At 48.2% G+C, this 27,470-nt stretch overlaps 2 protein-coding genes across 2 annotated transcripts in view; both read right to left on the bottom strand.

The window, feature by feature from the left end:
* Positions 1-866: 866 nt before the first annotated feature.
* On the bottom strand, positions 867-14,564 carry LOC307221124 (uncharacterized protein). The gene is made up of 7 exons (XM_079985406.1): positions 14,437-14,564; positions 14,084-14,151; positions 11,733-12,205; positions 11,028-11,109; positions 9,401-9,483; positions 8,977-9,103; positions 867-3,991 (listed from the first exon to the last, which is right to left on the bottom strand). Exons 3-7 carry the CDS (start codon positions 12,144-12,146, stop codon positions 2,400-2,402), a joined length of 2,298 nt encoding a protein of 765 aa, XP_079841532.1. The 5' UTR covers positions 12,147-12,205; positions 14,084-14,151; positions 14,437-14,564; the 3' UTR covers positions 867-2,399.
* A 1,660-nt stretch (positions 14,565-16,224) lies between these two features.
* The window catches only part of LOC307221084 (uncharacterized protein), a 42,213-nt gene continuing 30,967 nt past the window's right edge, over positions 16,225-27,470 (bottom strand). Inside the window, exons 6-7 of the mRNA XM_079985299.1 lie at positions 18,548-22,913; positions 16,225-17,667 (exon numbers count right to left, since the gene is read on the bottom strand). Coding sequence (XP_079841425.1) covers positions 20,233-22,913 — 2,681 coding nt within the window. The 3' untranslated portion in view covers positions 16,225-17,667; positions 18,548-20,232. The remainder of the gene's footprint in view (positions 17,668-18,547; positions 22,914-27,470) is intronic.

The raw sequence follows: 27,470 nt of genomic DNA, 5'->3' as shown, positions 1-27,470 counted from the left end.
CTGGAGAGGCTCATGGAATCTCTCGGGCCACTGTCATCTTCCCCTACGCTGCCCTCAGATTCTTCCCCTTCGCTCTCCATCTCCCCTCTTCCCTGTGCTTCTGCTCCTGAGCCCCTGACAGTTGTATAGCCTGCAAATTCCAGCCCAGGGTTGCTACTGGGCCATCCCCGCCACACCCAGTCCAGGACCCGGGAGATGACCCTGTCCTTCATGGAGTGGCGTGCTACTTCCAGCACCTGAATGGGGCGGTCAGGAAACTGTTCCAGGCTCATGACCTCATGTGCGGGTGCAGGGTCAGGTCCAGTGTCAGGTAGTGGCAGTCTGCAGAGGGCGTCCGTGTGGCCCATTGCCTTCCCAGGCTGGTGGACCGTGTATACTAGTAGCCGGTGAGGAAAATCAACCACCTGAGGACGCAGGGTGACAGTATTGGAGGGGTCTGCCTCTCGGGTGTGAATAGGCCAAGCAGCGACTTGTGGTCGGTCACGACGGTAAGGGGGCGCCCATACAAGAAATCGTGAAATTTCTTTACTCCCTTCACAATTGCCAGGCCCTCTTTGTCTATTTGCGGATAGTTCCTCTTGGCTGTGGAGAGGGTCTGGGAAAAGTAAGCCACCGGCACCTCTCTTCCATCCGGAAGTTGGTGCCCTAGTACGGCACCGACACCATAGGGCGAGGTGTCGCATGCCAGCACCACCGGCAACCTCTCATCAAAGTGCGCCAGGACTGGGTTCAAGACGAGATCTTTGACTGCTTGGAGCGCAGCCTCATGGCACTGCCCCCACACCCACGGGGCCCGCTTATCTAACAGTCTGTCTAGGGGCTCCGCTACTGCTGCCTTGTGGGGTAAGAAGGCATGGTAAAAGTTCAACAGTCCCAAGAAGGCTTGGAGTTCTTCCTTACCCTTAAGTGTAGGGGCGTCACAAATAGTTCACACCTTGTCCCCGATCAGGTGGACTCTGTCTGCATCTACTGTAAATCCTAGAAAAACCACCTGTTGTACTCCTAGCAGACACTTTTCGTGCTTCACCTTGAGGCTGGCCATCTGGAAACAGTGCAGGACGGTGCGGAGTGTGTCCCCAAACTCCCCCAATGTGGCCCCGGTGATCAACACATCATCGAAGAAGAGTGACACCAGGTATTCCTTTGAGGAGAGAGTCCATTGGATTTTGGAATATGCCTGGGGCCACGCGGACGCCAAATTGCAGCCCCTTGACATGGAACAGGCCCCTGTGCGTTACAATCGTCTGTGCCTCCGTAGTGGCCTCGTCCACTGACAACTGCTGATAGGCCTGGGCCAGGGCCAGCTTGCCAAAAATCTTAGACCCCGCCAGGGTGGCAAGGACATGGCTGACCATTGGCACCGGGGATGCATGAGCCGTAAGGGTCTTGTTTATGGTACATTTGTAGTCTGCGCAGATGTGGACTGAGCCATTGGGCTTGACAGGTGTGATGATTGGGGTTTCCCAGGGGGCATTAGGCACCAGCTCGAACACTCCTTGCTCCACAAGCCAGTCTAATTTCTCATCAATGCGGGGTTTTAAAGGTGAACGGGACCTGGTGGGCCTTGAACATGATGGGTCGTATGGCAGGGTCTAGTTGTAGGCCAACAGGGGGGCAGTACATCATCCCAATGCCCAATTGAAAACCTCTTTCTAAAAGCTCCAATTTTTTTAAAAAGAGCTTTAAAAATGGGACCAGACTTTCATAACTCCTTCCAATCACACACTTGGCACTGATATGATTCCTCCCCTGTATGTATTCTTTGATGAAATGATATTTCCTTTTTGTCTGAAGCTCTTTCCACATTCCTAACACTGATCTGACTTCTCTGCTGTGTGTAATTTTTGATGGGCACTGAGACCTACTCTCCTGGTGAATCTCTTTCCACATTCCAGGCACTGAAAGGGGTTTTCTCCTGTATGAATTCTTTGATGGGAAGTGAGAATTTCTTTCCTGGTGAAGCTCTTTCCACATTCCATGCACTGATATGGTTTCTCCCCTGTATGAATTCTACGATGGCAAGTGAGATTGTGGCTGTGACTGAAGCTCTTTCCACACTCCAAGCAGTGATATGGTTTCTCCCCTGTATGAATTCTTTGATGGGAGGTGAGAGAGGAGCTATCAGTGAAGCTCTTTCCACATTCAACACACTGATTGGGTTTCTCCCCTGTATGAATTCTTTGATGGGAAGTGAGATTGTAGCCGTGGCTGAAACTCTTTCCACATTCCACACACTGATAGGGGTTATCTCCTGTATGAATCCTTTGATGGGAAGTGAGATCTCAGCAATTTCTTAATCTCTTTCCACATTCCAAGCACTGATATGGTTTCTCTCCTGTATGAATCCTTTGATGGGAAGTGAGATGGGCACTATAACTGAAGCTCTTTCCGCATTCCACTCACTGAAAGGGTTTCTCCCCTGTATGAATCCTTTGATGGGAAGTGAAATGGGCCCTCTGATTGAAGCTCTTTCCGCATTCCAAGCACTGATACGGTTTCTCCCCCGTATGAATTCTTTGATGGACAGTGAGACTTTCTTTCCTGGTGAAGCTCTTTCCGCATTCCAAGCACTGATACGGTTTCTCCCCTGTATGAATTCTTTGATGGGATGTGAAGCTTATTTTCCAGGTGAAGCTCTTTCCACATTCCAAGCACTTAAAGTGTTTCTCCCCTGTATGAGTCCTTTGATGGACAGTGAGATTTTCTTTCCAGGTGAAGCTCTTTCCACACTCCAAGCATTGATAGGGTTTTTCTCCTGTGTGAATTCTTTGATGGGAAGTGAAACTGCTTTTTTTGCTGAAGCTCTTTCGACATTCCACGCACTGATATGGTTTCTCCCCTGTATGAATTCTATGATGGGAAGTGAGATGGGCCCTCTGACTGAAGCTCTTTCCACATTCTAAGCACTGATAGGGTTTCTCCCCTGTATGAATCCTTTGATGGGAAGTGAGCTTGGCCCTCTGATTGAAGCTCTTTCCACATTCCAAGCACTGAAAGGGTTTCTCCCTTGTATGAATTCTACGATGGGAAGTGAGAGTACAGTTGTGACTGAAGCTCTTTCCGCATTCCACGCACTGAAAGGGTTTCTCCCCTGTATGAATCCTTTGATGGGAAGTGAGATCTGAGCAATTTCTGAATCTCCTTCCACATTCCAAGCAATGATAGGGTTTTTGCCCTGTATGAATCTTTTGATGGGAAGTGAGATGGGAGCCCTGACTGAAGCTCTTTCCACATTCCAAGCACTGATAGGGTTTCTCCCTTGTATGAATTCTACGATGGGAAGTGAAACTGCTTTTTTTACTGAAGCTCTTTCCACATTCCATGCACTGATAGGGTTTCTCGCCTGTATGAACCCTTTGATGGGAAGTGAGATTTTCTTTCCAGCTGAAGCTCTTTCCACACTCCAAGCACTGATAGGGTTTTTCTCCTGTGTGAATTCTTTGATGGGAAGTGAGATTTTCTTTCCAGGTGAATCTCTTTCCACACTCCAAGCACTGATAGGGTTTCTCCCCTGTATGAATTCTACGATGGGAAGTGAGCATGGCCCTCTGATTGAAGCTCTTTCCACACTCTAAGCAGTGATAGGGTTTTTCCCCTGTATGAATTCTTTGATGTGCAGTGAGATGGGAGCCCTGACTGAAGCTCTTTCCACATTCCACGCAGTGATATGGTTTCTCCCCTGTATGAATTCTACAATGGGAAGTGAGGTTGTGGCTTTGACTGAAGCTCTTTCCACACTCCAAGCAATGATAGGGTTTCTCTTTTGTATGAATTCTTTCATGGGCAGCAAAACTCTGTTTCCAGGTGAAGCTCTTTCCACATTCCAAGCACTGATAGGGTTTCTTCTCTAGCGGATTTCTTTGATGTGAAGTGGAATGGGAGCTCTGACTGAAGCCCTCTCCACAGTCTGAATCCTTATATGGCTCCTCCACTCTGTGGATTTCGTTGTAGTCTCCCTTGTTCTTCATTTCCAATTCATCACCACCTGAAACTAAGAGGCAAACGGATTAGAGTCTCGGGAAGAAGTGCAGTCCCAAATTACGGAACAATGCTAATTAATGCTTGAGACAGGGGAGGAACTGAAGGAAGTTAGATGTTATAACGTTCCTTTTGTTCTGTAAAAACGTCTAGTTTCGTATACAAATCATGTTGAATATTAGATGTTTTCTCTCTCAGGTGTTTAAAAGTACAGCTTAACCTGGTCCTGTCATTTTGTTCAAATTTAAATATGCATCTGTACTATCTTCATAACTAAAATGTGCTTTTATTGGAAAAGTTGGCCAATGTGGGAAAGTTCGCTGTTAAAATTAAGATATATTCAATATGCTAAGTTGTTCAGTATGCAGTGATAAATCTAAACAAATTTTAAGAGCTGGAGAAATATTTGGGAACATTGACTCTGGACTGACTTGGTCATAGTCAGCTGCCTTGTGGTGGGCGATGTAAGAGTAGGGGAATAAAAATGGCAAACGTGAATGTCTTGTCATGTGACAAAGACACATGAGAGCAGAAGCAGCAAAGCAGGCTGGGAAGTGCTGGGACTGCAAAATCATTTGGGCCTACTAAAGTTATTCAGGCCCAACTGCTAACTGTTGAGTCACTCTGACATGTGACTTGGCAGCCATTTTCTCTGTGTGTTCTCTGAAAGATTTCAGTCAGAGTCAGTCTGCCTCAGTTGTGAGGAGAGTCAGTATGGAATCTCAGTCAACCTGTTTGGAACCATGTTGTTTATGAAGAAGTTTATTTTAACTCAGTAAAGCTCTTATTCTATAAAACTCTGTGTTGTTAATTTATGTTTCGTGTCAGGTCATGGGGCCCAGTGTTTTATGGATGGCAAATTGCTAAAGCTGGAGAATCAGGGTGATGTTGGTGAGGACCTCGAAGGGACTGAAGGTTCAGCGGTGAGGCCGTGTACCAAAGAAGCAGACCCGGTGCAGCAAGGAGCAGAAGCCACGTCAGCTCAGCAACCTGAGGTTTATTAATCTTGGCAACACGGCCCAGATGGAACATCTGAATGGTAAGAACTACCTGACCTGCGCTCTCAAGCTTGAACTGGTTCTAAAACGTGATAGACTTTGGTACTGTGTGGAAACTGGTTTGAATCCACAACCCTCTGAGCAGGAAAGTGAAGAAGATGATAGAGCCCGAGCGCACATTTTGTTGGCTCTAGAGGAACCACAGGTCCTGCACATTGCAGATTTGGACTCTGCCAAACAATATTGGGATCGTCTACGTCAGATACACCTGTCTGACAGTGCTGGTTCAATAACTGGACTAACTAGGAGACTGTATAAAACAGTGCTGCCTGAAGGCGGATGTTTAACTACACACCTCCAGACTTTGCGCATGTTATTCGTCCAGTTGCAAAGGAGAGGTAAAAGATTTCCAGACCTGGATCATGTCTGTATCCTGCTATCCAGTCTCCCACCAAGCTTTAATATTGTGATAGCCTCTCTTGAAAGCATGAGGCAAGAAGATTTATCGATGGCGTATGTAACAGCCCGCCTACAGGAGGAATCTGAAAAGCGCGTGGAAAAGCTGAGTGAGAAGGCAGACCAGAGGAGTTTGAGTCGCCCTGCTAACCAGAAACCCAGATTCTCAGGAGGAGATGGGACCGAAGAATGCTCCATGGATCATGCCATGTTGGCAAAGAAATGCTATCGGTGTGGCAAGCTCAGGCACATGAAGAAAGATTGCCACGTGAAAAACCCAGGAAAAGCGAGCGATCCATGTGAGACAGAAAAGCGGGTGCATTTTGTCTCATCTGCCGCAAGAAAAGAAAAATTCTCCAGACAGCTACATTTTGGACTCTAGCTCTGCCAGAATCATAATGAACAGCCCTGACTGCTTTACAACACTCAGCAAATTGCCAAAAGGCAAGGAAAGCATTTGTCTTGCTGATGGGCGGCACTGCCCAATCTCAGGTATAGGTACGTGTTATATGCCATGCCTAGATGCAGAACTGAGGGATGTATTGTTTGTTGAAGAACTAGAATTTTCTTTATTGTCAATTTCATGCCTTACAAATGTTGGTTTTGAATCTATATTTGTGGGTGATGAGTGTTTTATTAAGAAGCAGGGCAAGGAAATTGCTTCTACAAAAATGGTGGATGGCTTGTACCCTTTACAGCACTCTCCGCCAAGTGATGGGGTCACAGAGAGACCTAAAGCTGGAAAAAAATGATGTGTTAATAACTGAACTATGTCAGCAAAACTCTAATTGCCCGCATAAAAACTGCATCCATGCTTTGCATAGAAAAATGGGGCATGCAAGTTTCAAATATCTGGAGAACATGCAAAAAATATGTCAAGATTTAAATGTTAACCAGTGTAGCACATTCCTTGATTGTGCTATTTGCAAGCAAGCAAAATCAAAGTTTCAACCAATACCAGGTAGAAGTGATAGAATTTCGACACTTGCTTTGCAACTTGTTCATTCTGACTTAATTGGTCCTTTTCCAAAGAGTGAGGGAGGATCTAGATATGGCCTAGAAGAAGAAGAGTTTGGATTTGATATCCCGCTTTATCACTACCCTAAGGAGTCTCAAAGCGGCTAACATTCTCCTTTCTCTTCCTCCCCCACAACAAACACTCTGTGAGGTGAGTGGGGCTGAGAGACTTCAGAGAAGTGTGACTGGCCCAAGGTCACCCAGCAGCTGCAGGTGGAGGAGCAGGGAAGCGAACCTGGTTCCCCAGATTACGAGTCTATTGCTCTTAACCACTACACCACACTGGCTCTCAATTATTGTGGATGATAAAACAAGGTATTCATGGCTATATCTATTGAGAAACATATCAGAATGTGCAGATGCTTTGAAGTCCTGGAAGGTATGGGCAGAAAGACGTTTTCAAAGGCCAGTTATTCAACTCCAAACCGACCGAGGAGGTGAATATTTAAGGAACCGGATTACACAGGTTTACATGTGTGGGGGACTTGGGCTTCTGTTCATATCCCCAAGTCTCTGAGACGCAAAGGTGAGCCTGAAACCAGAATGCTACGTTTCACTGGCTATCAGGGCTATTCTAGCAGGTCTTATCGTTTTGCTTTGGAATGTGGCCAAGTAGTCATTTCACAAAATGCTGAATTTGAACAGGATAGGTGGGAACAGGTTCATGCCAATCCTAGTGTTTTAATTCCTCTCTCAGGACAGCCACAGGAGCCTCTCAGGCAGCCAGCTGCTGAGGAAAGGATAGGAAGTGGGGGAAATTTGCCCTCAGACACTGACACTTTGCAAAGTGCCACAAGCAGTGAATCAGAGGAACAACAAAATGATGAGCTGGAGGAGCAAGAAGAGAAGGAAAGCCCAGTGGTTATTCCTAGAAGGTCCACATGGACTACCAAGGGTATTCCCCCGATAAATTGATTTTTGGCACAACAAAAGAGTGTCATGTTAATTGTACACAGCCACAGGACTTTGCTCAAGTTCTGAAACTACCTTCTAAGGAACAAACCCAGTGGTTTGACGCCATGAAAGAAGAGTTGGGATCATTCAAAGAAAATAAGGTTTACACACTAGCCAAATTGCCACCAGGTGAGAAGTTAATTTTTCATGTTTATACTTCTGCTCTCTAGGTCTTTGAGGGAGTGTCATGTGACAAAGACGCATGAGAGCAGAAGCAGCAAAGCAGGCTGGGAAGTGCTGGGGCTGCACAATCATTTGGGCCTACTAAAGTTATTCAGGCCTAACTGCTAACTGTTGAGTCACTCTGACATGTGACTTAGCAGCCATTTTCTCTGTGTGTTCTCTGAAAGATGTCAGTCAGAGTCACTCTGCCTCAGTTGTGAGCAGAGTCAGTATGGAATCTCAGTCAACCTGTTTGGAACATGAAGAAGTTTATTTTAACTCAGTAAAGCTCTTATTCTTTAAAACTCTGCATTATTAATTTACGCTGCGCGTTACTTCTATCTGCTGAAAAAAACTTTTCGTATATTGAACACATGTGTGTAGCAGCTGCCAAATTTAAATTTCTTTAGTGGCTAAAAATTTAATGATGATGTGCATCACCTTAAACCAATTTGGATGTTTTCTTAAATTCTCGACATCACAGAATGCAGCAGAAACTTGTCATATCTGTATTATTATTATTATTATTCAAGTTTCCTTACAGTCGTACCTCAGGTTACATACACTTCAGGTTACAGACTCCGCTAACCTAGAAATGGTACCTTGGGTTAAGAACTTTGCTTCAGGATGAGAACAGAAATCGTGCTCTGGCAGCGCAGCGGCAGCAGGAGGCCCCATGAGCGAAAGTGGGGCTTCAGGTTAAGAACAGTTTCAGGTTAAGAACAGACCTCCAGAACGAATTAAGTTCTTAACCCGAAGTACTTAACTGTACTTAAATGTTACATTATTGTGAGAAGTTACAGGGGAAGAGGCAGGGGGCCTTCTCGATAGGGGAACCCACCCTGTGGAACGCCCTCTCAACATATGTCAAGGAAATATCTATGCAACATTTAGAGGACTTCTGAAGGCACCTCTGTATTGGGACATTTTTAATGTTTGATGTTGGGTAAAAATAATAAAATTATCATTATTGTTACTACAGGGTTCACTGCCTGAGATTCAAAAAGCCTGGCTCTGTTTTGGGATGGAGTTTGTTTGGTTCAGTTGTGGAATCTGTGCCATCTCCAATGTCAAGCGACTCTTTGGTCAACCAGAGAGAGACAGAAGCAAGAACAAAAGCAGGAAACTTGACTGAAGCTACTTCAACACCTCAAATCACTCTGAATCCTACATTTAAGAAGGCCTGGGCAGTTCAGACAGCCTGATCATGGTCTTAAACGACAGAACTGGAGGAAGAATATTCACAGGGAAAACAATCAATAGCCATCCCTCCAAGGTTTCCTGTGGGAGTGTTAACATCCCAGGTGCTGCGGGTGGCGCTGTTGAGCCTCATCGAAATATCAGAGGTTCGTCACATAGAGAGATGTCTTGATTTACAAAACAGATAGGATGATCCAATAGGGAGCCTTACCGAGTGAGTCCAAGATCCCACGATTCTCCTCCATGACCTCCTGATGCAGAGCTCTCTGGTCAGGATCCAGCAACGCCCACTCCTCGTCTGTGAAATGGACAGCCACATCTTCAAAGCACACTGGACCCTAACAGAACAGGAAAAAGGCTGTCCTCTTAGAGAACATTCCCTTGGCTCTGTTGTTTTCTACAGCGGCCAGACCCCTCTCTGCCTTCCTCATCCCTCTCTCCTGCTGCAGCTTCTGCCTCGGAGTCTGGGCTGCTCTCTGCCCCAGACTCCCTCTGCTCCCTCAGCCCTCTTCCCTCTCCAGCTTCAGACACCTCCTCCTCCTCCTCCTCCTCCCAGTCGGCTCCCTCTTCTCTGGCTCCTCCCACCATTCCTCTGCATCCAAGCAGTCCTTCCCCACAAGGCTCCTTCCCCCTACCTGATCTGGGTCCACAGCTGCTGCCTCCCCTCCACCACCATGAAAAGATGAAGGAGCAGGTCTTGGTGGCATCATTCCGTCACCTGGGAGAGACCAAGGTAAGTGGAAACCGTGAGCGCCTGATTCTCTCAGAGGTGAAACAGTGCATCTCTAAGTACAGGTGGGGCTTCGTCCAAGTCTCCCCTGCTAGCTTCCGGTTCCGCTCTGCTTTAATGGAGGCAGCGGGAGATCGTTGGCAAAGGAAAAACAAGGATGACTGAGGGTAATTCTCCTTGCAAGTTTCCCCCAGGGACAGGGGGGAACGGGCTTCACTCCCAGTTTGTCTCAGTATCTGGCTCCGGCTCCGGCATGGATTGCGGGAGGCAGGGAGGCGCTGAGTGCAAAAGCCCTTCGCCTTCCGAAAACCCTCCTTCGCTGTCATTAAGAAGCAGAGGTTCTCCTGTCAATTAGAGCTCAATTTGGACTAATGTACAGGCGTTGCTGGAAGAGATGAGATCATAAACTGCGGAACTGAACCAGCTGCAAGGTCTTTAAGGTTTGAATTTGAGAGTAGACTTCATTTGGTGCAAAAGATGGTGGGGGGAGGGGAGCCTATGGCTTCTTTATACAAAGTTTTCTTCTCTACACTAATGAATTGGCAGCCTGCCATTGGATACTAGTTCAAGTTATATATGTACAGGTGTGCAGGGATGAAACTGGATTACAGATATGGAATATAACATCAAATGGAACTGTGTGTGTAAAAACAAAAAGGAAAAAGGGAGGGAAGCTCTATTTTACAAAAGGTTTACGATGGAAAATTAGAGCTGACTCTTCCCCATCCTTTATTATATACAGACTGAACTGATTAATGCTAAAAGGACTTGGAATTTAATTTAATTGGATAAATGCGCATTTATCTTCGGCCAGACAGATGGCGAAATGGCGAAAAGAGGTTATTTATTTGGACATTTTGATTTTTGAAGCTGCTGTTAAAGTTGCCAAACAACGAAGCACAGGACAGAGCGATGGAGAATTTCTGAAACCACTATGGGATATTAGCTCCGTCCAAGGAATAATGGAGAACAGCAACAACCAGGAAAAGATAGACAGAACATTTTACAAGGACAGGATGAAACATTAGAAACAGAAAGATTGCCACACATAGGAAGAGTAAGGATATCGCTGGAGTGCCTCACTTGTAGTTTTATATATTATTTGTATAAAGGATTCTTATCTTGACAGGAGGGTAATTGAAAATATTAAGATTTTGGAATGCAGAAATCAAGAAAATCACCAAACCATCGGTTTTAGCATGCGGGGGGCCACCTATATTATATAATTTGATATCTTAAAGATTGATATTAGTAATTGTATTCTAATTTCGCATTGTTATAATGAGGCTATTATAGAACTGTAATTGTAAACTAATCAAATTACTATCGTAAACGTCTCCCCTGCTGAGTACATTTGGAGATTTGGACCCATTTCATATATTAGTTGTGCAAAAATACATCTCCCGCCCCCCCCCCCTCCCGAGCTCTGGGCTCCAAGTGTCTTCACCCAAAAGATGCAAAGAACTCACAGATTAGTTTCAAAACCAAGAGAATGTGACAAAACGGGGGAGAAAACACTCCTTCCTCCTTACCCAGAGGCCTCACTCTGGCGTCCAACGGAGTCTTCTCTGCCTCCGAAGAATCAAGACCCATTTCTGCCCAAAGATCCTTCCTCTGAAAGAGCAACAAGGATTCAAAACAGAGAATGGGGAGAAGGGTTAGAAAAGGAATGGCAGAGGCAAGCGCTTTCGGGGGACAGAGGTGAAAGCTGCTTCCTGCTTCTGCTAGACTGGTGTCTGGGGTTGGCTGCCAGGACCATGAAACATTGGTCCTCAAGGATCTTCACTGGCTCCCAGAACGTTTCCCAGCACAATTCAAAGTGTTGGTGCTGAACCTTAAAGCCCTCAACGGCCTGAAAGGCCCAGTATACCCAAAGGAGCGTCTCCATGAACTGAGGTCCAGTTCCGAGGGTCTTCTGCTGATTCCCTCCCTGTGATAAGTGAAGTTACAGGGAACCAGGCAGAAGACCTTCTCCGCAGTGGCCCCCACCCTGGGGAATTCCCTCCCATCAGGCGATAAGGAGATAAGAAAATGCATAACTTTTAGAAGACATCGGAGTGTGATAAATAAATAAATTAATAATAATAATATTAATAATAATAATAATAATAATAATAATAATAATAATAATAATAATAAGCTTTCCAAAAAAGGATGGGCCATTAGGAAATGATTTGGGAATACTCTCCCTCCGCTTTGGAGCCCCTTGGGAGTATCCAGAGGAAAGTCTCTCTCACCTGCTGCTCTGCCTGCTTCCTCTCCTCTGCCTGACTCAGGAGGAAACCTTCAGCCAGAGCCACCGCCTGGGAACTGGTCTCCGCTCCGCATTCCCTCACCCAGCTCTCCATCTCCAGAGGAAGGACAGCCAGGAACTGCTCCAAGATCACCAGGTCCAGCATCTGAGCTTTCGTGTGGCTTTCTGGCTTCAGCCACTGATGGTCAAGGTGGTAGAGTTGGTTGCAAACCTCTCGGGGTCCTTTGGCCTCCTGGAAGCAGAACTGACTGAGCTGCTGGCTCTGCACCTCTGAGCAAGGGGTGTCCTCCTCACCTGGGTTCTTCTGCATGGAGTTTTCCCGGAATCCCTCACTGCTCCCTGTTTCCATGGCATGGCCTCTTCCTGCTTCAGGGCCAGCTGAGTCTTGCTCATCCATCTGGGCTCTCCGGAAGTCTCCAAGAGATTGGAAGGAGCCCCTTGGTCCTCTGCCAAGTTCTGTGGGTACCAATGCGAGGTGCAGAAAATCGTATGAATCAAACACACTATTCTATTGTAAGATGAAGAGGAGGAGAATGTTTCCTGAGGAAGCGTGGATGAGTCTTGCTAGGAACCAGGGCTGGATTGCACCACAGCTCAGACTCCAAGCTGTCTGGGGGGGAAAGGGGGAGGGAGAAGTCATAACTGTGAGTGACAAGTGAGTGTAATCTGGAGCCAAGGCAACAGTGGGGGTCCCTCCCAACCCCACTTCATAGTCCAGAGCTTCGCCCCAACCCAGCCATATCTGCTTGGGTGGCTTGGTGAGCAGCAGGGCCCATGTCTAGCTCCAGCCACTGTCCCTTTGGCACAGACAGGATGTGGCCATGGGACTTCCTGCTCTGGATCCGAGGGGAAGGTGGCAAGGCCCTCTGGGTGGAACTGCCCTGGAAGACGCCTCGGAAACTGGGCCCAAATGCAGCGGTTGGCTTCTCAACTGGGTTCCCTCTTTTACTAATGGCATTTCTATCCCACCTTTTCTCCAACAGGCTCCAGGTGGTGTCCGGGACTGGACCCAAGAGGAATGCTGGAGACCCCCTTCCCTCCTCCTGAACCTTCCCGAGAAGAGGAGGACAGTACAGATTTACAACCGTGGTTTGCAGAAGGTCATAGAGCTGGGAAATATTGGGAGAGCAGCAGGAGGAAGAAGCAGCAGCAGCACCAGGGGAGAGACAGCTGGCAGACTCTGTGTCTTCAGAAAGCATTCCTGACCCTCCTTCTCCCAGGACCCAGCGTGCATTGAGAGTAGGAGAACAGGAAGCTCAGTGGCGGAAAGCACAGATCAGCCGACGCAGGGATGACGTAGAAGAGGAGAGACAGAGGGGTGGGACTTTACTCAGAACAACGCCATTACTGCAATGGAGAGGCGCTGTTCAAAGTCTCTCTCTGTAAATACTGAATAAAGGACTGGGCAGGAACTCTTCTTGTTGTCTACTTCTTGGCTGGCCACTGGGAGAGGAATGAGATTCCCTGAAGCCTGACAGGTGGCATCTACCCCTCCTCACTGAAGACCCACGGAAATCCTTTGGCATACATGTGATTCCTGTTTGAAAGACCTGCATTGGTTGCCAGTTCATTTCTGGGCCTAAGTTCATCAACTTTATATTGTTGAGTTGGCAACGGGAGAGGAGAAAGGCCCATGACTCACCCTTCATCAAAGCTCAACCGCAAGGGCTTTGCCATGTGAGATGCTCTCTGCTCTCTGCTCACTCTGCTCTGTTTCCCCTTTATTTTTGGTCGCCTTCAAACCAATTCATTAACCCAAAAGTCATACGCTGACCGCTGACAATGAACCTGATGTGGCAAATTTGTTATGCTGCTTTTGTGATATACAAATGGCATGAGAAGAGTTGCTTTATTTATCTGTATTCTTTATTATTCCTATGATCCTTCTTTATAAAACCCAATAAAAAGTTATTCAAAGAACAAGAGGAAACAACACACACACAGACACACACACACACACACACACAGGCTCCATCTGTGTTGCATCTGATATGTTTGCAGGCTTTAAAGTTAATCACCAGAAAAGGAAAAGGTTATCAAAGAATACGACAGGAGAAGACCAGAAGGTTTTGGTGGAGGAAACAAGGTTTCAAACTGAAAACAAAATATTTGTGTGTTACCGTGACAAATACCAATTTATGTTGTTTCCAAATAATTATGTGCTGAAATTAAAGCATATGTGTCAAGATGGGAGATGCAAAGATATTGACCTCATTTTTTATGGCAGGGAAAATGCCAAGTTAAAATGAAGGTTAGTGCAAGATGCCAAGGAAAGAGAAGTAGGAAGTCAATCTCCTTTCTGTTTGTGCGCTTATTTAGATTACTTGATTTTACCTTTGATAAAAGGATATGGAGTATTGGATGCCCCCTTTCGTCTGTCTCCTTTCAAACATGAACGACATCTAGGGGAAGAAAGGGAAATAAGGGGCAATAAAAGAGAGAGAGCCCCCCCCCCTCTGCCCAGCCAGACTCCAGAGAGATTGGGAAGGATGCCGAGAGACCCTCGGAGACACCGCCCTGCTGCCCCCCAAGAGCCTAAAAGCAATTCATTTCGGTGCCCCCCGCCCTGCCAGGGGCTCCTCCCTCCCTCCCTCCCTCCCTCTTCCGCCCCCTCCCCCTCCCGGGAGGAGAAGCCCGGCCGAGGAGGAAGAGGAAAGACAAGGAGCGGAGAAGCGCCAGGATTTCACCTCCGCGTCGCGGGGCAGGGAGTTCCGCAGGCTTCCCCCGAGAGGAGCCCCGTCAGAGCCCGGCAGGCGAAGGCCAGGCCGGAAGGGACGTCAGAGGGGGGAGGAGCGGCCCGCCTGCCCTTCCTTCCCTGTCCTCTCTAGGAAGCCAGCTCGGCGCCCCTTAACCCTTCTCTCTCCCGCGGAGCCGTCAGGGGCGTCGCGCAGGCGCAGAGCTGCTCCCTCGGAGGGGAAGGGGCCGGCGGGGGGGGCGCGTGTGCGTGGGAAGGGGGAACCCGTGTCCCGGAGGCGGAGGAGCCCCTCTCTCTGCCTTGGGGGGCTGCGGGGGAGAACCAGGTCTCTGGGAAGAAGCCGGAGCCAGAAGCCGGGACTGGGCGCGTGTGCGTGGGAAGGGGGAACCCGTGTCCCGGAGGAGGAGGAGCCCCTCTCTCTGCCTTGGGGGGCTGCGGGGGAGAACCAGGTCTCTGGGAAGAAGCCGGAGCCAGAAGCCGGGACTGGGCGCGTGTGCGTGGGAAGGGGGAACCCGTGTCCCAGAGGAGGAGGAGCCGGGGAGAACCAGGTCTCTGGGAAGAAGCCGGAGCCAGAAGCCGGGACTGGGCGCGTGTGCGTGGGAAGGGGGAACCCGTGTCCCGGAGGAGGAGGAGCCGGGGAGAACCAGGTCTCTGGGAAGAAGCCGGACCCAGAAGCCGGGACTGGGCGCGTGTGCGTGGGAAGGGGGAACCCGTGTCCCGGAGGAGGAGGAGCCCCTCTCTCTGGCTGGGGGGGCTGCGGGGGAGAAGCAGGTCTCTGGCACCTGGAGCCCCTGGAGAAGAAAGGGGGGTGGAAATGCCATGGAAAACGAAATAAAGAGCAACAGGAAAAGACCACACAAAAAGCAATATTAAGTTTTATTCAGACCCAGAACAGAAAAAAGCAGCAGTAAATGCAGTGTCTCAGAGATGCAGCGTAACATCTTTCCCTTAAAAGAAGTCATTAAACCCAACAATCGGCAAGAGGCAGTTTAATGGAGTTTTTGAGTGGCAAGGGGACAAGGAAACCCATCGCAGCAGGCCTGAGTTGTTCAGCATCAGGAGAAGAGATTTCTGGACATCTCAAGAGCAAGAAGAATGTCTTCCTTCCCACCCTTGGCTTGAGAAGGAAAACTCTGCAAGTGTTTGGCTCCAGGGTCCCTTGAGAGAGAGTTGCAAAGGGGAAGGAAAAGGGGGTCCAGCAAGGAGAGGATGAGGAGAAGACCCCCTTTTCTAGGGGTGGGGCAGAGGGATTGGGCTCCCGGGTCAAGAGAGCACCTTCTATCCTGGCACTGAAAAGACACCCCCCCTCCCGACACACACTTGGTGGCATCTCCTTTCGGCAAGGGGTCAAAACATAGTTCCAACTTGAAAACCACCTCCCCTCAATGGGCTTTGGACTACAACTCCCAACCGGGCCTGCCAGCAGAAGGCAGGGGGGATGGAAACAGCCGTCCAAAAGGTCCGGCCAGCTCCAGAGGCGACCCAAGGCTGCTCTCCAACGGGGCGCTGCTCCAGGCATCTGAGTTGCCCAGTTCAAGGGAGCTGGCGGGACTAAGAACCGGGGTTCCTGGATTGCAGGGGTTGGACTAGATGAGCCTGGAGTGTCCTCTTCCAGGATTCCTCATCTGGCTGCCAATGCCACAGCTGCAATGTCTCCCAAAACTGCCCCCCCCCCTGTCTTAAACTACCCTTTGACTGGCAACCATCTCCAATCTCCTTGCTGGACAATCCCAACCAAAGATGCATTAGATGCTCTGAAATCTACTCAGGAGTCCAGTAGTGATTTCATGCTCTTTATTGCAGCTTGCGAAACAGTGATTTAATTGCACCCCAAACCTCAGGCTGTTATATACATTATTTACACAATGAGTCCCGTCTGACTGGCTGATTCTGCTTCCCTCCTAGAGCCTGATTGCTCTTTTCCTGCAAGCCAATCAGTTGTTGCATTCTAGGATCCTACTTGCCTATTGCTCTAGGATCCAAGCCTAGTACATAACCCCCCTCCCCTCCAAGTTCCCGTTGCGCCCAGGAGGTTAGCATTCGTAGTCGTTGAGGTATGCCGGTCACCTATGTATGCGTTGTGGTCATGGGTGTCTCTCAGTAGGGGTTCCTGGTTCCGGCTCTTGTTCCAGGACTGCTGGCTGTGACGGGGTCATTGGCTTGGACGCCGCTGGTCCACTCGGTTGTGGTTCTGGTTCCTGTGGCTGCTCGGCCTCGGTCACTTCTGGACTTCCTAGTTCTGCCTCCCTTACCCGCTCCTCCTGCTCTATGGGCCTCACCCTTCTGCTGTCCCCTTGGGATTCCTCTGTCCAGCCCTCCTTGCAGTTCCCCCCTAGGAACCATCACAGCAGTTGATCGCAGTGGTGGCGCCAAGTTTTCCCCCCTTCGTTAGCACCTCGTATGACATGGAGCCAGTCGCCCTGGTGACTGTGGAGGGTACCCATGCCAGGCCCTCCCCAAAGTTCTTTGCGTACACTGGGTCACGGGGCTGGAAGGTCCGGGGGTTCCTACCTTCCCCCACTGCTGCCTCGTTATGGGCCCTGTTGGGGTGAAGGCAGTCCGGTCTTGTTGTGAGGCGCCAGCCCAAGAGTAGTTCTGCTGGGCTCCGGCCATCATTGGGCTGGGGGTGCTATGCTGGGCTAGGACAAATGCAGCTAGGAGATACTCCCAGTCCGCTTCTGTCATGCGGCGGAGGGTGTCCTTGGTGGTCCACACCATGCGCTCTGCTTGGCCATTGGTGGCGGGGTGGAACAGCACTGATTGTGCATGGCGGATGGCATTTTCTGTTGCGAAGGTCTGGAACTCCTGTGACGTGAATGCTGTTCCGTTGTCGGAGACGAGGGTGTCAGGGAGTCTGTGGGTTGTGAACAGCCTACATAGTACACGGATGACCGCAGCCGTGGAAGTGGACAGTACCTGGGCGACCTCCAGCCATTTGGAGTATGAGTCCACCACTACGCAGAATGTCCTTCCCTGGAAGGGGCCAGCGAAGTCCACATGCAGGTGGGACCACAGTGCTCGGGTGGACTCCCAGGGTTGGATGGGGGCCCTTGGGGGATCTGGGCAGGACTCCTTTCAGGTCTGGCAGTATTTATCCCAGGCCTCTATCTCCCCATCAGTTCCTGGCCACCACACATAGCTTAAGGGCCTCACTACCCCTGGGTGTGTTTCATGTAGGGCTGTGAGGACCTTTTGGCACAGAGGCTGGGGAATGACCACCCTGCTTCCCCGTAACAGTCACCCCTTGTGGGCTGACCACTTATGTTTGTGGGTTGTTGTCAGAGCTGCCCAAGGTCCCAGCTCACAGAGGACCAACGCCAGGTCGTGGTTATATACAAAAGTCTTTATTGAAGTTCAGTTTCCATTCCAAAGCCGTAGCGCGCAGCTCTACGTCTTAAACCCTAGACCGCCGAAGCTCCGTCTGAATCTCCACCCCCCAGACACCAGTTTAAGACTCTCGCCTTGCTCCACCTCCTCCTCTGCTCTTTCCTCCTCTGGGTCCGCCTGCCCGCTGGGGTGTTGCCCTTTCTGGACTCTTCTGATGCTGAAGAGTCCCCTGAGTCTTCCCCCTCCCTCCGGCGTGCTTTAGGACCTGGCTCCCAATCCGAGCTCCCTGCTGTCCCGCGCGCCTGTACATTTGAACTTGGCGCGCGCGCCCACCCGGCCACCTTCCTCCTGACCGTTACACTGCTCCTGTCACTGCTTCCCCCTTTGGGGGGGCTAGCTAGATCTGACTTCCCCTCCGTTCCCTCACTCAGCGATAGGGGCGTGGTCAGCCCTGACTCATCTTCTCTCCCCACTGGAGGGGAAGCCTGCCCTGACACGTGGGACTCTTCCCCCCCGCTACGCCCTGGTGGGGAAGCTGGTCCCGATCTCCAGCTGCTGCTTTGGGAGTCGCTGCTGGCCCCTAGCCTCTGGTGCGTCCCTCCCGGGACCCCCCTTGCCCTGGCCATCAGAGCCCCCTTCTGTGAATCTTCCGATTCGCTGGAGAGGCTCATGGAATCTCTCGGGTCACTGTCATCTTCCCCTACGCTGCCCTCAGATTCTTCCCCTTCGCTCTCCATCTCCCCTCTTCCCTGTGCTTCTGCTCCTGAGCCCCTGACAGTTGTATAGCCTGCAAATTCCGGCCCAGGGTTGCTACTGGGCCATCCCCGCCACACCCAGTCCAGGACCCGGGAGATGACCCTGTCCTTCATGGAGTGGCGTGCTACTTCCAGCACCTGAATGAGGCGGTCAGGAAGCTATTCCAGGCTCATGACCTCATGTGCGGGTGCAGGGTCAGGTCCAGTGTCAGGTAGTGGCAGTCTGCAGAGGGCGTCCGTGTGGCCCATTGCCTTCCCAGGCTGGTGGACCGTGTATACTAGTAGCCGGTGAGGAAAATCAACCACCTGAGGACGCAGGGTTATAGTATTGGAGGGGTCTGCCTCTCGGGTGTGAATAGGCCAAGCAGCGACTTGTGGTCGGTCACGACGGTAAGGGGGCGCCCATACAAGAAATCGTGAAATTTCTTTACTCCCTTCACAATTGCCAGGCCCTCTTTGTCTATTTGCGGATAGTTCCTCTCAGCTGTGGAGAGGGTCTGGGAAAAGTAAGCCACCGGCACCTCTCTTCCATCCGGAAGTTGGTGCCCTAGTACGGCACCGACACCATAGGGCAAGGTGTCACATGCCAGCACCACCGGCAACCTCTCGTCATAGTGCGCCAGGACTGGGTTCAAGACGAGCAGATCTTTGACTGCTTGGAACGCAGCCTCATGGCACTGCCCCCACACCCACGGGGCCCGCTTATCTAACAGTCTGTCTAGGGGCTCCGCTACTGCTGCCTTGTGGGGTAAGAAGGCATGGTAAAAGTTCAACAGTCCCAAGAAGGCTTGGACTTCCGCCTTACCCTTAAGTGTAGGGGCGTCGCAAATAGTTCGCACCTTGTCCCCGGTCAGGTGGACTCTGTCTGCATCTACTGTAAATCCTAGAAAAACCACCTGTTGTACTCCTAGCAGACACTTTCCCCACTTCACCTTGAGGCTGGCCATCTGGAAACAGTGCAGGACGGTGTGGAGTGTGTCCCCAAACTCCCCCAATGTGGCCCCGGTGATCAACACATCATCGAAGAAGAGTGTGACGCCAGGTATTCCTTGAGGAGAGAGTCCATTGGATTTTGGAATATGCCTGGGGCCACGCTGACGCTAAATTTCAGCCCCTTGACACGGAACGGGCCCCTGTGCGTTACAATTGTCTGTGCCTCCGTAGTGGCCTCGTCCACTGACAACTGCTGATAGGCCTGGGCCAGGGCCAGCTTGCCAAAAATCTTAGACCCCACCAGGGTGGCAAGGACATGGCTGACCATTGGCACCGGGGATGCATGAGCCGTAAGGGCCTTCTTTATGGTACATTTGTAGTCTGCGCAGATGTGGACTGAGCCATTGGGATTGACGGGTGTGATGATAGGGGTTTCTCGGGGGGCATTAAGCTAGAGCACTCCTTGCTCCATGAGCCGGTCTAATTCCTCATCAATGCGGGGTTTTAAAGGTGAACGGGACCTGGCGGGCCTTCAACACGATGGGTCATATGGCAGGGTCTAGTTGTAGGCCAACAGGGGGGCAGTACATCATCCCAAAGCCCAATCGAAAACCTCTTTCTAAAAGCTCCAATTTTTTAAAAAAGAGCTTTAAAAATGAGACCAGACTTTCATAACTCCTTCCAATCACACACTTGGCACTGATGATTCCTCCCCTGTATGTATTCTTTGATGAAATGAGATTTCCTTTTTGACTGAAGATCTTTCCACATTCCTAACACTGATCTGACTTCTCTGCTGTGTGTAATTTTTGATGGGCACTGAGACCTACTTTCCTGGTGAAGCTCTTTCCACATTCCAGGCACTGAAAGGGGTTTTCTCCTGTATGAATTCTTTGATGGGAAGTGAAACTTATTTTCCAGGTGAAGCTCTTTCCACATTCCAAGCACTTGAAGGGTTTCTCCCCTGTATGAATTCTTTGATGGGAAGTGAGTGTGGAGCTGTTAATGAATCTCTTTCCACATTCCAGGCACTGAAAGGGGTTTTCTCCTGTATGAATTCTTTGATGGGAAGTGAGAATTTCTTTCCTGGTGAAGCTCTTTCCACACTCCAAGCACTGATAAGGTTTTTCCCCTGTATGAATTCTTTGATGTGCAGTGAGATGGGAGCCCTGACTGAAGCTCTTTCCACATTCCATGCACTGATATGGTTTCTCCCCTGTATGAATTCTACGATGGCAAGTGAGATCGTGGCTGTGACTGAAGCTCTTTCCACACTCCAAGCAGTGATACGGTTTCTCCCCTGTATGAATTCTTTGATGGGAGGTGAGAGAGGAGCTATCAGTGAAGCTCTTTCCACATTCAACACACTGATAGGGTTTCTCCCCTGTATGAATTCTTTGATGGGAAGTGAGATTGTAGCCGTGGCTGAAACTCTTTCCACATTCCACACACTGATAGGGGTTTTCTCCTGTATGAATTCTTTGATGGACAGTGAGACTTTCTTTCCTGGTGAAGCACTTTTCACACTCCAAGCAGTGATATGGTTTCTCCCCTGTATGGATTCTGTGATGGGAGGTGAGAGAGGACCTATCAGTGAAGCTCTTTCCACATTCCACACACTGATAGGGTTTTTCTCCTGTGTGAATTCTTTGATGGACAGTGAGACTTTCCTTCCTGGTGAAGCACTTTTCACACTCCAAGCAGTGATATGGTTTCTCCCCTGTATGGATTCTTTGATGGGAGGTGAGAGAGGACCTATCAGTGAAGCTCTTTCTACATTTTATGCACCGATAGGGTTTTTCTCCTGTGTGAATTCTTTGATGGACAGTGAGATTTTTTTTCCTGGTGAAGCTCTTTCCACATTCTACGCACTGATAGGGTTTTTCTCCTGTGTGAATTCTTTGATGGACAGTGAGATTGCTTTTTTTACCGAAGCTCTTTCCACATTCCATGCACTGCAAGGGTTTCTCCCCTGTATGAATCCTTTGATGGGAAGTGAGATTTTCTTTCCAGGTGAAGCTCTTTCCACACTCCAAGCACTGATAGGGTTTTTCTCCTGTGTGAGTTCTTTGATGGGAAAAGAAACTGCTTTTTTTGCTGAAGCTCTTTCCACATTCCATGCACCGATAGGGTTTTCCCACTTTATGAATTCTTTGATGGGAAGTGAAACTGCTTTTTTGGCTGAAGCTCTTTCCACATTCAACGCACTGAAAGGGCTTCTCCCCTGTATGAATCCTTTGATGGGAAGTGAGATGGGAACCCTGACTGAAGCTCTTTCCACATTCCACGCACTGATAGGGTTTCTCCCCAGTATGAATTCTAAGATGGGAAGTGAGAGTATAGCTGTGACTGAAGCTCTTTCCACACACAAAGCAGTGATACGGTTTCTCCCCTGTATGAATCCTTTGATGGGAAGTGAGATCTGAACAATTTCTGAATCTCTTTCCACATTCCAAGCACTGATAGGGTTTCTCCCCTGTATGAATCCTTTGATGGGAAGTGAGATGGGCCCTCTGATTGAAGTTCTTTCCACATTTCATGCACTGATAGGGGTTTTCCCCTGTATGAATTCTTTGATGGGAAGTGAAACTGCTTTTTTTACTGAAGCTCTTTCCACATTCTACGCAGTGAAACGGTTTTTCCCTTGTATGAATTCTACGATGGGAAGTGAGAGTATAGCTGTGACTGAAGCTCTTTCCACACACAAAGCAGTGATAGGGTTTCTCCCCTGTATGAATTCTTTGATGGGAAGTGAAACTTATTTTCCGGCTGAACCTCTTTCCACATTCCAAGCACTGATAGGGTTTCTCGCCTTTATGATTTCTCTGATGGACAGTGAAACTTTCTTTCCAGGTGAAACTCTTTCCACATTCCAAGCATTGATAGGGTTTCTCCCCTGTATGAATTCTTTGATGGGAAGTGAGATGGGCCCTCTGATTGAAACTCTTTCCGCATTCCAAGCACTGATAGGGTTTCTCCCCTGTATGAATCCACTGATGGGAAGTGAGCTTAGCCCTCTGATTGAAGCTCTGTCCACACTCTAAGCAGTGATAGGGTTTCTCCCCTGTATGAATCCTTTGATGTGCAGTGAGATGGGAGCCCTGACTGAAGCTCTTTCCACATTCCATGCAGTGATATGGTTTCTCCCCTGTATGAATTCTACGATGGGAAGTGAGGTTGTGGCTGTGACTGAAGCTCTTTCCACACTCCAAGCAGTGATAGGGTTTCTCTTTTGTATGAATTCTTTGATGGACAGCGAAACTCTGTTTCCAGGTGAAGCTCTTTCCACATTCCAAGCACTGATAGGGTTTCTTCTCAAGCGGATTTCTTAGATGGGAAGTGGAATGGGAGCTCTGACTGAAGCCCTCTCCACAGTCTGAATCCTGATATGGCTCCTCCACTGTGTGGATTTCGCTGTAGTCTCCCCTGTTCTTCATTTCCAATTCATCACCACCTGAAACTAAGAAGCAAACGGATTAGAGTCTCGGGAAGAAGTGCAGTCCCAAATTATGGAAGAATGCTAATTAATTCTTGGGACAGGGGAAGAACTGAAGGGAGTTAGATGTTATAACGTTCCTTTTGTTCTTTAAAAATGTCTAGTTTTGTATAAAAATCAAGTTGAATACAGTGGTGCCCCGCAAGACGAACTCCTTGCAAGACGGAAAACCCACTAGACGAAAGGGTTTTCCGTTTTGGAGGCGCTTCACAAAACGAATTTCCCTATGGGCTTGCTTCGCAAGACTAAAATGTTTTGCGAGTTCCTGCGGGTTTTTTCCCCTCCCCCCCCCTTTTCCTAAGCCGCTGATAAGCCGCTTAACAGCTGATCACTAAAAGCTGCTAAACCGCTAATAGCGCTAATCCGCTAAACTGTCAGTGGGCTTGCTTCGCAAGACCAAAAAACCGCTATACCAAGAGCCTCACGGAACGGATTAATTTCGTCTTGCGAGGCACCACTGTATTAGATGTTTTCTCTCTCAGGTGTTTAAAAGTACAGCTTAACCTGGTAACGTCATTTTGTTCAAATTTAAATATGCATCTGTACTATCTTCATAAATCAAATGTGCTTTTATTGAAAAAGGTGGCAAATGCAGAAAAGTTCCCTGTTAAAATTAAGATATATTCAATATGCTACGCTGTTCAGTATGCAGTATTAAATCTAAACAAATTTTAAGAGCTGGAGAAATATTTGGGAACATTGACTCTGGACTGACTTGGTCATAGTCAGCTGCCTTGTGGTGTAAGAGTAGGGGAATAAAAATGGCAAATGTGTGTCGCGAAATTCCTCGCCGCGCTTTCAGCAGAAACGCTCAGAGTCCCAGGTTTTTCCCAGTGCAGTCTTTTTAATGTGAGCTATATACAGGTATTTACAAAAACAGTCCATACAGAGTACTTGCAAAAGAATACTCTCCACCACAGCACCACCACACTACAGCACAACCACCACAGCAACCACTGTTAAACAGGCTTTCCTTTTAAAACAGGTGATAGCCAATCACACTAATCACACTCCTGCTGAGTCACTCTGACCCAGCAGAGTATTGCATCATCCTGTTGAAGCCTGCAGACTTATCCAGTATCCTGCGAATCCCAACACTCCTCCTTAAGTCAAAGGCTTGAGACCTAATAATTCTCTTAAGTCTCGAAATTTAGGAGCATCCAAACATTTTGTATACAAATCTGCCACATTACATTTTGTGTTACAGTGCTGTACCTTTAACACATTTCTTTCCAAAGCATTTTTCACATTTCCATATCTTATAGCTATATGTTTACTTTTGCTCTTAAAGTTCTGTTGGTTGGCAAGCTGTTGTGCAGCCATGTTGTCACTTAGCACAGTGATTGGCATTTCAGAAGGTATTCCAAGTTCTTTTGTTAGACAAGCAAACCACTCTATTTGTGACACACATTCGCTTATGGCTGAGTACTCAGCTTCACAAGTATTTGTGGTAACAAATGTTTGTTTCTGGGATTTCCACTGAACCAGGGCATTTCCAATATATATGGCATATCCAGTGGTAGACTTTCCATTTTCTCTGTCCCCCCAACTGGCATCAGCGTATGCATACACTTGCTGATCATATCCTGTATCCAGCACCAGTTTGTAATCTTTTGTGCCTTTCAGATACCTTAGGATTCTTTTAAGTGCTACCCAATCTCTCTGAGCCGGGTCTGCACTTCTTTGGCTTAACATGTGCACTGCCAATGTTATGTCGGGTCCTGTCCAACAACTTAAATATAACAGAGAACCCAACAGAGAATGAAACGCTGTTGCATTCTCACATTTTTGCCCTTCTGGTTCATTTTTGTACTGGGTAGTTATGGGAGTGTCAACCTCATTTGCCCTCTCCATTCCATATGTCTTCAGTAACTTTTCAATTTTTTCCTTCTGACTCAGAGAGTAGACGCCCTCTTCATTTCTCTGAACCTCTACTCCTAAGTAATTCTGAATCTCTCCCAAATACTTCAGTTTGTATTTGTTACCTAGGCTGTTTATAAACCAAGACACTTGCTTTTGTGCAGTTGTTATTAGACAGATATCGTCAACATACAAAAGTAAATAACAAACACTTCCTTGCACCATTGCTGAATATAAACAGGAATCAGCCAGGCTTTGTTTGAATCCCATCTTTTTCAAAGTTGTGTCTATGCATTCATGCCATAGACGTGCACTTTGGTGTAAACCGTATAGTGCCCTTTGCAGTTTTAACACCATGCTGTCTTTTTCCAGCTCATAACCTGGTATTTGCTGTAAATACACCTCAGCGTCAATAGGAGCATTTAAATATGCTGAGGCAACATCAAAATGATTAACTTTTAACCCTCTCAGACTTGCCATTGCTAAAACTGATTTTACTGTTTCAGCCTTTGCTGTTGGGGCAAACACTTCATCATAATGTATCATTTTCCTTTGTGTAAAGCCCCTTGCAACCAACCTGGCTTTCCTCTGACAACTACCATCAGCCAGCTTTTTCACTTTAAAAACCCACTTACAGCTTATGGGCTTTTTACCTTCAGGCAATTCTGTAGGTACAAAGACATTGTTGTTTAGCAGAGAGTTATACTCTGCCTGCATTGCCTTTAACCACGCCTCTTTCTCTAGAGTAGGTAACTCTTGCACTTCTTCAAAGTTTTCTGGCTCAGTTACACAAACCTGGTTTATGGTGGCTGGGAACCCATAACGGTCTGGAGGTTGACCTTTATTACTTCTTGCAGACCTCCTTGGTTGATTAACCTCACCCCCTGGGCTACCTTCAGGACTGCTTTTGGGGTGGATTGATTCTGGAGATTTACCTCCTCCTGTCCCTGTTGTACTCTCTCTTCCCCCTTGCTCCATGCTAGCAGCTGGAGAAAAATGCTCAACCTTTACCTCCTCCCTTTCAGTTTCTCTGGGAGAGCTGCCAATTCTTAGCTTTGTTTCAACTGCCTTATCAGGTATGCTCAGCAGTAAAACTTTTTCTGGCAGCAGGTTAGCATGTATCTTGGGCCAATTTCTTTGCTCATTAAAGCTGGCTGATCGACTATAACTCAAAAGATTTTTATCATCTTCAAACCTGTAGGCTTTCGTACCACTTTCATACCCAAGAAATAGCAACTGCTGTGCCCTTTTCCCACCTTTTCTTCGGTTCTTTACAGGTATGTCAACCCACGCCTTTGTCCCAAAGATTCTCAAATGTTGCAAACTGGGACTTTTGTTATAGAGAATTTTATAGGGTATGTCATCTAGTACCCTTGACCACAAGCGATTCCCAATATAATTTGCAGTCTTAATACTCTCAGCCCAGTACTTAATTGGAAGATTTGCATCTGCTAACAATGCTTTCATTTGTGTCTGCAAGACACCTCCCCTACGCTCTGCTACCCCGTTCTCCTGAGGCGTCGCCACATTGGTAAGCCTATGTTTAATCCCATGGGAACGCAACCAGTTTCTTAGGGAGCTTGCCATAAACTCTCCTCCCCTGTCTGTCTCAATAGAGCACACCTTTTCGGCAAGTTGCCTTTCTACCCTTCTTACCCAGAACTTCAAAGTTTGGGCAACGTCAGACTTTTGCTTCAATGGATAGACCCAGCCAAATCTAGAATAGTCATCCACTAGGATCAAACAGTACTTGTTATGGGAGACACTTGGTGGAAAAGGACCAGTTACATCAGCATGAATCAACTCCAGTGGTTTTTGGTTTCTCTCTGGCTTGCTCTTGCTACTGGGCAAGCCCTGCTTTTAACCTCCTTGCAGATATTACAGTCTAAGTAATTATCACAACTTTTAATGTTTTTCATTCCCCCACACAACTCCAATGTTTTGTTCAGCACCTTATAGCTTGCATGAGCCAGTCGCCTGTGCAGGAGATGAATACACATATCATGGGCTGGGACATTTTGCACATTAGCAACCTTAGACTCACACTGCAGTACATAAATATTAGTTCTAAGGTTAGCATTTGCCAACACTGCCCCATTTTGCTTTATCTGGCACTGATCTCCCACAAAGTTTACTTCAAAGCCTGCTTTTGCCAAGTCAGGAATGCTCAGGAGATTGTTTTGCAAACTAGGCACACACAACACATTCCTGAATGTGTGTCCCAGCTGTGGGAACACAACCTCCCCCTCACAAACCACATTAGCTTTCTGGCCCGTAGCAAGACTTACATGTTTTTTGTTTGAAGCCCTAGCATCAGTTAGCAGTCCTTTTATTTTACAAAAGGTTTGAGAAGCTCCACTGTCCAGAACCCACAGCTCTTCATTTTCTTGACCATCTGCAGACACCCAAGCGGTAGACTCCCTCTGCTGCCTCTTGTGCTTCTGCTGTTTTTGTTGTTTTCTTGGGCAGTCCCGCAGCAGATGTCCACTGAACTTGCAGCAAAAACACCTTTTTACTTTGTTGACCACCGGCTGGTCTGCAGCAGCTCCTCCTGGCTGTTTCTCCGGCTCCCGACACCTCTGCTCTTCCCGGCTGTTGTTCCCTCTGGGATGCTCCAACAGCTGGGCTGAGGTCATCTTTCGCTCTGCACGCCTG

This window comes from Podarcis cretensis (assembly GCF_951804945.1).
Source record: "Podarcis cretensis genome assembly, chromosome: 8".
In the NCBI taxonomy this organism is placed as follows: domain Eukaryota; kingdom Metazoa; phylum Chordata; class Lepidosauria; order Squamata; family Lacertidae; genus Podarcis; species Podarcis cretensis.
The sequence above is the reverse complement of the archived record's forward strand: the minus strand, read 5'-3'. Positions and strand labels throughout refer to the sequence as shown.